Source organism: Petaurus breviceps, unplaced genomic scaffold, assembly GCF_028583685.1.
Source record: "Petaurus breviceps papuanus isolate PSGF00001 unplaced genomic scaffold, PetGlider_PUasm1.0 90903, whole genome shotgun sequence".
NCBI lineage: Eukaryota > Metazoa > Chordata > Mammalia > Diprotodontia > Petauridae > Petaurus > Petaurus breviceps.
This window is the reverse complement of record NW_027187376.1, coordinates 408,049-418,668: the sequence shown is the minus strand read 5'-3', so window position 1 is coordinate 418,668 and position 10,620 is coordinate 408,049. Positions and strand designations below refer to the sequence as shown.

General features: G+C 41.3%; 1 protein-coding gene across 1 annotated transcript in view; it reads left to right on the top strand.

Moving 5' to 3' along the window:
• LOC138151639 (probable hydrolase PNKD) overlaps positions 1-10,620 on the top strand; it is a 27,178-nt gene that overhangs the window by 7,642 nt on the left and 8,916 nt on the right. Inside the window, exons 2-4 of the mRNA XM_069075160.1 lie at positions 9,407-9,522; positions 9,786-9,898; positions 10,499-10,557. Of these exons, the coding sequence (XP_068931261.1) occupies positions 9,407-9,522; positions 9,786-9,898; positions 10,499-10,557 (288 nt within the window). The remainder of the gene's footprint in view (positions 1-9,406; positions 9,523-9,785; positions 9,899-10,498; positions 10,558-10,620) is intronic.

Below are 10,620 nucleotides of genomic sequence, written 5' to 3'. Positions count from 1 at the left end.
GAGAGAGAGAGAGATAGAGAGAGAGACAGAGGAGAGAGAGACAGAGAGAGACAGAGACACAGAGAGAGATTGGTCAGCTAGTCTGAGTTGACACTCCCTATCTCCTCCTTTTCTTCCTGCTTCTCCAAAAGAAGGAATCCTGTGCTCTTTGTCCCTAATTATCCCTAAAGCTGGTTCAAGGGATGCTTGGGACCATAAGGTCTTACCTGTGCCACTGGATGAGCACATCTATTGAGAGGGAGGGAGGAAGAAAGCTCACTTATTTGTATTTGTTGGTATTTTGAGTTAAGGTCTAGGAAAAGCGATAGAGGAAATATTTCTATTTCTCTCCATCTGACTCTGAGTCTGTTTTCTGTCTTCCATTGAACTTGTATACTTCAGAGTTCAATACCAGGGCATCACTGACAAGGAGACACTTTGCATTCTGTGTTCTTTGTTGCATGGAATGGTGTCATGGTTGACTTCCCATCCCATACCCTGGGTGTCTAGCTGGTTGTCAGTAGAAGGAGGCGGGGAGAGGGCAGTTGTTTCAAGGCAACTGGTAGGTTTTCTCACCTTCATTGGCTATCTCCCAGCAAAGAGTTCTCTCTCACTCTAGGCCCATGTTCTGGGGAGCTTAATTAGGAAACCTTTGTTTTCCCACTTAGATCTATAATCAACCATTATGCCTCAGGCCTTCCCAACTTTCCAGAGCTGGTTTCCCTCTCTTTCTGTAGAATGAGGAAATTGAGCTAGAAAGAAGGCAGGACTTCCCTTTGGAGCAGAAGAATTCAAGTTTTTTTCAACTCTGGGTCTTGTGATCTACTATCTATGAATGAGTTCATGTGTGTTTTTTATTGAGGACAATGGTAAACTGAAAACAAGAACCCATGGAGCTTTTTTTTTTAAATAGAATCTGAGTTAGAAGGAATCTCAAAGGTCTGCCAGCCAGTTTGTACCTCACCAAGAATTTTCTCTACAGCAGCTAGATTGGCTAATCCATTTGTTATATGCCTGTTATGTTTAAAAACAAGATGAAAAATAGTCCCTGACTTTGAGAAGCATGTTCCTTTTCCATACTTAAGAAATAGGAAATGGAATTTAGTAAAAGCAGATAAACTGAGTTGTAAAGGGAACATACAGCAGGGTAAAGTAGAAGGAAGGCTGAATTTAGAGTCAGAGGACCTACTTTCAAATCTAGACTGTGACATTTAATTGACCTTGGGTAAGTAATTTCCTCTGGGTCTAAGTGTCTTCATCTGTAAAAGAGGATTGGACTAGATGGCCTCTAACGTTTTTCAGTTCCAAGTCTATGTTCCTATGCCTTAGAGAATAATCTATAATTTCTTTTTTATTTTAATATGTTTTATTAATGTATTTCATCTTTATATAAGTCATTTCAACCCTTCCTCACCAAACAGAAAAAAAAGTGATCAAAAATGTCCTATACAGTGACCAAATCTGACAATATATACCATAATCTGCCCTAGTAGCCTCCTGCCTCTCTGCAGGAGGTGGAAACTATCCTGTACATCCTATATTACTTTTTCCAGTGCAAAGATGCTCATTGTACTTCTAACCCATTTAATTTGTTAAAACATAAGAAAGCAGGGGCGGCCAGGTAGCACAGCAAGTAAGAGCACCGGCTCCAGTGTTGAGAAAACCTGGAGATCGAATCCCGGGCTCAGACACTTAGCACCCACCCAGAAACACCAGGCCGTGTAACTTTGAGCAAGTTACTTAACCCCAATTGCTTAGGGGTGGCCAGGTGGCTCAGCGAGTAAGAGCACCGGCTCCAGTGTTGGGACGACCTGGCGATCGAATCTCAGGCTCAGATGCTCAGCACCACACCCAGAAATAACTGGCCGTGTAACCTTGAGCAAGTTACTTAACCCCGATTGCTTAAAAATAAAAAAAAATTAAAAATAAAAAAAAACATAAGAAAGCATCACAAATGGATTATAGAAACATGCTGAGTTGAATTGGAGTCCTCCTATGGGTAGAGAACTGGGAAACTCGAATGTTAAGTGAAAAGCACTTTAAGGTTATGGAATGTGTGGCTAATATTTGAGACTGAAAATAAAATCCCCTCCTGACATCACATCTGTAAATGAATTTATTAAAATACTTTGTTGGAACAAATTCCTTAGACACGTAATACAAAGGCAAAAGACCCAGTTTCATCAACTTTATTTGCATAAAAATGCAATTATCTGCTTGGTCCTAATCATTAATTATGTTCAAGTCAGTTGAGAACGCTTGTGTTTAACAGACCAAACTATTGTAGGGAATTGTGGAATCAAGACTAATTCCTCCCAGTCTGTATTCTATCCCTTATATTTTACTGACATCGTTCTCACAAAGTTTACTCAATCATCTCTCAAATCCAATGGTCTTTTTTTCCAGTTCTCATCCTCCTGGACTTCTATTTGTGATACTGTGGACCACTCTCTCCTCTTGGGTTCTCTATCCCTTTTCTTTGACTCTCCATACCCCTTCTCTTCCCTGATTGTCTTTCTCTCTGTTCACTGTTCTTCCTATTTCTTTAACTGGATCATTATTGATCTCTTTTCCTCTAAAGCTCTTTGTCCTAGCCCCTTCCTCTCTAGTCTCTCTCCCCCTTAGTGATCATCTGCCCCCAGGAATTCCCTTATTCCCAGGCTGATGCCCCCCAAATTAGACTTGAAAGGGATCTCATCTAGTCATCTACTGGGGAAATCTGCACCTAAACAAAAACCCTGTCAACAAATATACCTGCCAAGTGGTCATCCAGCCCTTGTGTGAAGAATTCCAGTGATGAGTAAATCCCATTCCAAAATAACCTATTTTGCTTTTGAATGGCTTTGTGTCTCTTTATCCAACCCTAATCTCTCTCTTGACCTCCAATAACCTGTTGGTCATTTTCACCTGAAGGTCCCCTCGGCATCTCAAACTCAACAAATCCAAAGTAAAACGGACATACTTCTCCTCCATACTTCCCCATCTCTCTTCATTTTTAACTTGGAGTCGTTCTTCACTCTTTCCCACACCTCCCAAATCCAATCCATAGTTTAGGCTTACCACGTCTACCTCCATAAAATCTGGTCCCCTTCTCTCCATTCACACAGCCACCACCCCATTTCAGACCCTAGTCACTATTTTCCTGGACTATCGTCATAACCTCCTGATTGTCTTGTCCTTGTCTCCATACCTTTCATTGTCTCCTATATCTACACCATCTTCCACCTAGCTACCAAGACAATCTTCATAAGGCACAGACTTGACCATGTCACTCCCCATGTCACAATCCCCTTCAGAAGTCCCCAGAGGTTCTCTATTGAATCCAGAATGAAATGTGAGGCAGCTAAAGCCTTCTACAGTTTCATTCCAATGTGACTTTCCAATGGTATCTCACATAACTCCCCTTCAGGTCTTGTGTTCCAACCAAAATGACCTTTTAGCTACTTCCCACATTCCATTTTCTATTAATTTTCTCCCAAGTATTTGTTCAAACTGGTTCCTTGTGCCTGGAAGGCACTCCTTCCTCTGTATTTCAGAATTCTTATCTTCTTTCTAGGCTCAGCTGGGTTCTACCCCTTCCTAAGCCTTCCCTGATTACTATAGGTCCCTGCACCCATCTCTGTCCTCAAATTACCTTGTATTTACTTATCCAGGCATAAGTCACATCTTCCCAATAGAAAGAAACCTCTTTGAAGGCAAAAACTTTTTAAAATCTTTTGGTTTTTGTATACCATGAAACTAGCACAGTGGCTTTTGAAAAAAATGGGTCATACTCCCCCCCCCAAATTAAAAAACAAACACAAAACCTAGAATAATTTTATTATACAAATGCAATAATAAACAAATATAATATATAATAAATATAAATTAAAATAAAAAATTTAAAAATTAATAAATTTGGTATCAAGTTGGCTGTCTGATAGATATGGGAAGCTCTCAACGAAGAAACTCCCTCTAACCAACTTAGGCTGATAAATTTTCTGCAACTTAACAATGTTAAAGAGTTAGCTGGGCCACTAAAAGGTACTTGCCTCGGATTTAAACCCTGACTTTGTGGCAAGCTATCTACGTCATGCTAGGTGCCTTTACCTCCTATGAGTAAGGACTTAATCAGTGTTTGTTGAAGGCCATGGAGTGAGTATATTCAGTCAAAGCTCATTTCAAATCTGACTTGACTTGCACCACTTGACATTGCTTCTTAGCTTCAATTTTAGCTGTTTCATGAAAGAGAGTGAGTATGCTTTCACAGAGGCAGATGAACCCAGCCATTGTTCTGAGCTTGGTCAAATAGCCATATATATATATATATATATTTCAGGTGGGGTCTTTTTGTTACCTTCCTGCTAAGAATACTTTCCATTGACTCTGGGTAGATCTTCTATATCCATAGTTTAAATTTAAATTTTTAATTTTAACAAGCATTTATTAAGCACCTACTATGAACCAAGCACCGTGCCAGGCATTTTACAAGTATTATCTCCACTTTATCCTCCTCCTGACAACCCTGGGAAGTGTGGGATATTATTATCTTCATTTATAGATCAGAAAACTGAGACAAGTATTGTCTCATTTAATCCTCACAACAACCCTCGGAGGCAGGTGCTGTTTTTATGATCCCAGTTTTACAGAGGAGGAAACTGAGGCAGACAGTTTAACAACTTGTCCAGGGTCACTCAGCAAATAAGTGTCTAAGGCAAGATCTGATCTTCAGTCTTCTTTACTTCTGAGTTGAGGGCTCTATCCACTGCATTACCTAACTGCCCTTACACTTACACTTTTACACACACACACACACACACACACACACACACCTTTAGAATATGAACTTCTTGAGGGCAGGAACTGTGATTTTGCCTTTCTTTATAAGCCTCAGCCACTGGCCTAGAGTAAGCATATAAATGTTTGTTGACAGAGTGAATGACCAGTTCCTGATTAATTAGGAAAAATGCTTTCTTTTACTAAAAATCTTGGCTAGGTTACACTTTTTTCTGTCCACTAAAAAAATGTCAATTGAATAAATTCGGTTGCAATTTGCATGTCTGAGTCCTAAGGACTATACTTTAGTCATGAACACAGAACCCAAACTTCTGGAATCCCACATGTGTGCTCTCCAGTTCAGGGACCAAATAATGAAATAACAAATTGTGAATTCCACCCTTATATCTGATGCAAGGTCACGCTGTGGATCATTCAATGGACCTGGCCTTGAGCTGCCTTTGGGAACAGGGCAAACTTTTTTATTTTATGAGGAGGGAAACTGAGATCGGAGAGGAGTGACAAAGCCAAAGATCCAGGCATCTAACTTCTCTCCTCCTTAGGGAGGAAACCCCAGACATCTGGTGCCTGGTAGTAAGAGAGTAATCAAAGACCCATTGTATGGGGCAGCAATGTCTCAGTGCAATCTTAGAGGGTGGAGAGTTGGGAGCTCAAATTGCCTCATTGTGCCTAGTTGCTCCCTGATGCTAACTGTCCCTATTCTATCCTATTCAGCTTCCTCTTTCGGAGATATTCTTTGCTTACTCATCTCTCTACTTCCCCAACCCTTCAAAGAAAAGTGGACCATCCAGGAATCTTTGGTGTCTAGCTTCCCTTGATATAGGGGTTAAGTTGTGATCTCCAGGGTGGGGGAAATTACAGGGTAGAGAATAAGGGAGAATACATAGCTCTCTCCACCTACCAGAGTCTCTGACCTGCTTAGCTAACCACCCAGATTAGTCATGGTTGGGTAAAGAGGAATAACAGAAGAAGAGTGGGATAGGAATTAGGATTCCTGGGTTCTATCCAGCCTTGCCACTAGTGGGGAGAGTCATTTTTCTCATGTCAAAAGTTAAGGGTCTGGATCAGAGGAACAGGAGTTTCAGGGAACAACTGAAATATAAAGATAATAGAGCAGTAAAGACATGGGAAAAGAATATACAGCGACTGAGTCTGGAAAAGCAAAGGTTGGATGGGGTGTGATTTATTGTACAGAGGTTAGTTGTTGTGCTGGTATTGTATTATGTTGTACAGGGGTTAGTTATAATTCATCTCCATATAGGTAAGATAGAGGGGAAAAACAGGAATGAATCAGAGGGCAAAGTGAAAGGATCTGGAGTCAAATCCAAACTCTTCCACTTAATGCATGTATGACCTTGGATAAATCAGTCTCTGGGCCTCATTTTCCTCATCTGTAAGTAAAATAAATAGACTGAACCTCTAATGTAGCTCTAAAACTGTGATTTTATGAAATGACAGGAGGAAGTAAGGCAGTTAGGAATAAGGAAGAATTTTTAAAAATTAAATATTTTTTCAATTATTAGGCATTTATTTTTTTTCTCACTCTCTCTTCCAGAGAGGAAAGGGGGGGGGAGAGAGAGAGAGAGAGAGAGAGAGAGAGAGAGAGAGAGAGAGAGAGAGAAAGAAGGAAGAAAGGAAGGAAGGAAGGAAGGAAGGAAGGAAGGAAGGAAGAGAAATAGGTAACAAATGAGCATAGCTAAGCAAAATGAATTCCTATATTGCCCATGTCCAAAAATGTGCCTTGCTCTGTATCTTGAGTCAGCCTCTGAATAGCCATGCTTCATCATTGGTCTCCTCAAATTATGGTTGTTCATTGAATTGATCCCTTTCTCAAGTCTTTCAAAACTGTTCATTTTGACAATGTTAATGTTATAGTAAAAATTGTTCTGGTTCTGCTAACTTTACTTGGTATCAGTTCTTACACTTTTCCCAAGGTTTCTCTGAAACCATCTCTTTCTTCATTTCTTCCATAACAATGGTATTCTGTACCTTAATTTGTTTAGCCATTCCCTAATTGATGGGAACCCTCTTAGTTTCCAGTTCTTTGACTCTACAAAAAGAGCTGCTATCAATATTTCTGTACACATAGGCCCTTTAAAAAAGAACTTTCTAACAAAAGGGTTATGAGATGGTGAAATGGAAAATGAACAGAAGGTGTGAGATCCCTTTGGCTCTAATATACTATAATTTCAACTATAAAAGGACCATATGGAGAGAGGGGAAGGAAGGAGCAGAGTAGTCTTCCTGTGTTAGATAATAAACAAAGCTGTACTTAGCTATTCCATACTTTGAGTTCCTCTGTCACATTTCCATTAACTCATCCTGATCCCTTCTCTCCCAGCTTTACCATACAAATACACGTAGTACAGTAGATAAAGTCCTGGGCCTGGAGGTCAGGGAGAACTGAGTCTAGCCTTAGGCACTTACCAGGCAGTTTGATCCCCATCATTTTCCTCATCTGCAAGATGGAGATGATGTTGGCACCTGGCTCCAGATGGAATCATCTATACTCCTTTCCTTTTCCCTATAACTCTATTCTTCGTATATCTCAGCTCTTCCCTTTGACGCATGTTCCCTGTGGCCTTTTACCTTTTATTAATGGCGCCCAGAACGACTAGACACAGTCATTTAATGAATAATTGTTGACCATCAGTTATGTATGAGGGGTTATGGTGGGGAAAAGAATAAGACTCAGTCCCTTCCCTCAAGGATCTTTAATTTGTGACAATAATGAATGGCTTAAATCTGAATGCAAAAGAGGGAATTTTAGAATGCCAGAATTGGAGAGGACCTTTGAGATTCCCCAGCTCAATGAAGGCTTCATACTTGAAATTTGTAGAAGTACAAATAGCAGGCCCTCCCCAAGGAGGTCAAGGAGAGAGGGAAAGGAATCATATGTTATATCAAAAAAAATGGAAACAAAATGAGTGCCTGTCAGTTGGGGAATGTCAAAACAAACTATGGCGTGTGAATGTAATGAATATTATTATTCAATAGGAAATGATGAACAGGACAGATTCAGAAAAAATAAATAAAACAAAATGACTTCGGTAACAGGCCAGGACTACCTCAGGCTGGGTTGGTATCTCAGGTCTGAGGTTAGAATGAAATGAGATACTCATAGTTCATCTAACAGTTAACAAAAGGAGGTTTACTTAGCCACAGCTGGGAAGAACATTCAGAGCAAAGAAAGGATGTTCTTTGAGAATACAAAGTTAATTCAGTTGAGCAGAGCTTCCTGGTGTTGGCCATGCTGCTGGTTTGCTGGTCTGAAGCCTCAGGAAGGAGCTTCTGATTGCTTTGAAGGATTTTCTACTAAGGTGACAAGGAACCTGCATTAATGGTCCTCATCTTCTGAGCCAATCAGGGGTTGGGGGAAAAGGAGAATAGTGATAATGTTGCCAAATTTATGAAGAAGAAAGAAGGGGAAGGAGAAAGAGGAGGAGAGAGTAATAGAAGAAGAAGATGATGATGATGGTGTAGCATCAATGCAACATTTTTCAAAAGACCAGAAAAAGAGAAGGAAGATCAGAAGGGGACACGATTAAAGAATTGTGTTATATTCAATAATAACATATTAGAACTGCATGAAATATTAGGACTGTATTAAATTCAGCATATGCTTTAAAATATATAATAGAACTTCATAGTTTCATGTGCCATCCCATTCTGTACTTTGGACATGCAAAGCTTCAAATTTGTTGATGTTTCTCAAGTTTATTAAATAAAAAATTAAAAAAAAATTAAATGCCAGACTACATAAAGGTCTGAGACTAGAATGGGAGGGGTTAGGAAGGTAGATTTGGAAGAAATTGTGGTGGCAAAAAGAAGCTAGGGAACATTCTTGTGGGACAGGACAACAAAGACACTGATTAGGGGCAGCTAGGTGGTGCAGTGAATAGAGCACTGGCCCTGGAGTGAGGAGGACTTGAGTTCAAATCCAGCCTCAGACACTTAATACACACACAAAAACTAGCCCTGTGACCTTGGGCAAGTCACTTAACCCCAATTTGCCCTACCTTCCCCCTTGAAAAAAAAAAGAAAGAGCCTGGCTTGCTGTATCAGCAAGCACCCCAAACGTCCTCAGGGTTTGCTGCCAATACAGGTTCTTGGATCTGCTTTGATAAAGGAAAGCAACTCAAAATGGGTTAACAAGCTTACTTTAATCAGTCAGACATATATCGAAGGTCAGCACCCCGAACTTCAAAGTATACAGGCAGAATTATCAAGACAGAAACATATCAAGTAGACAGCTTTCCAAACTGTCCAGCCATTGCATCCATACCAAATCAACATCTGGGTTTTTCAAAGCCGGGGGGCTCTGGACAACGGCTTCCCATAATCCATATCAAATCACAGAACACTTCTCAAAGTGAGCCCCCAAAACAAAGCTACACATCAGGGCTTACATAGCCTTCTCCTGGCTCAGAGAATGTAACCTTATTGACCCACTGGCCAATCAAGAAGTATCTACTGAAAAAGCCTCCCACCCCGGGCTCCAGGTGCACTTTAGCCTAGGGGCAGGGAAGATCTTCAAATTTACATTCCCATTACACTTGCCTAAAACAAAGAGTTGGTTTTGGGAAACAGTGAAGAGAAATTTATTTAAAATAAATAAATAAAGAGGACTTTATTTTTCCTTATTCTTCAGGTACAACCTGTATGCACGCACCTGGCTGGGTTATCTCCTGTACCGAAAACAGCTTCAGAGGGCACGACATCGCTATCCAGACGGTCACTCAGCTGTCCAGCCTCGAGTCTTTAATGGTAAGCTAGATCCAACCTTGGGATTGACCTGGATCTGGTCCTCCTTACCCCTATCCCTGCCACACCTCTGTATGTAAATACTATTCCATTTGATTAAATTTAATTTAAGTACCTACTACTTGCAAGACACAAATGAAGCCCTCCCTGCATGGATACTCTTTGCAGACTTCACCTCCAGGGAGGGGGACATCCCTACCTTCCCATATTGTCTCCTAGTCCTCCTCCCTCTCCTGCCTCTCAGCACTGTCTTTTTACCCCTCCAGGAGTGAAGGTGCTGCCCATACCGGTCCTTCTTGACAACTATAGCTACCTCATCATTGACACCCAGTCCAAGCTAGCTGTAGCTGTAGACCCTTCAGATCCAAGGGCTGTCCAGGTAAGAAGGGAGCAGTGCATGGGGCCGGGCGTATTTGGAATTTGTCCAATATTTTCGTTTAACTGCCTACTCACACCTGTAGATGCCATTGGCCCCCCTGGGGGAAGGATTAGAGGGCTAAGGATGGGTAATGGGAGCATCTGGATTCTACCCATTGCCTTAGATACTAGTGCCTGACCCCCACCCAAAGATGGCATCTCTTTCACCCTTCTCCTAACGCCTACCCCTTCTCTTCCCTCATCACCGACACCTACCCCACATCCTTTTCTACCTAAGGCAAGGGATGTTTAAGAACATTATTTGTTATTATCTCTTGGTGGTCTAAGGCTCCTTTTCAGCTGTTGGTGGGCATTAGGAAGGGAACAGCAAGTAGCTCCAGTCAGGACAAGACAAGGAGAGGAGATGAGATAACAGGGAGGGTAAGGGATGGGACTGACACATCACTGCTCCTAGAGCTCTCTCCTCCATTACCCCCAACATGCATATAATGTTGAGGAGTTGAATTGTCTCCTGTCTTATGCCTTTGCTTAGCTCTCTCCCTCTGTTTCTCCTTGTCTTTTTTCTCCTCCTCACTTCTCTATCTCTGCTTCTCTCCCTCAGGCCTGCATTGAAAAGGAAGGGGTCTCCTTGGTTGCCATTCTCTGTACCCACAAACACTGGTAAGGACACTGACACAGGAAGTCCATAATGCCTCTCTTTTAGCCCTTCCCTCCTTCCTTCCC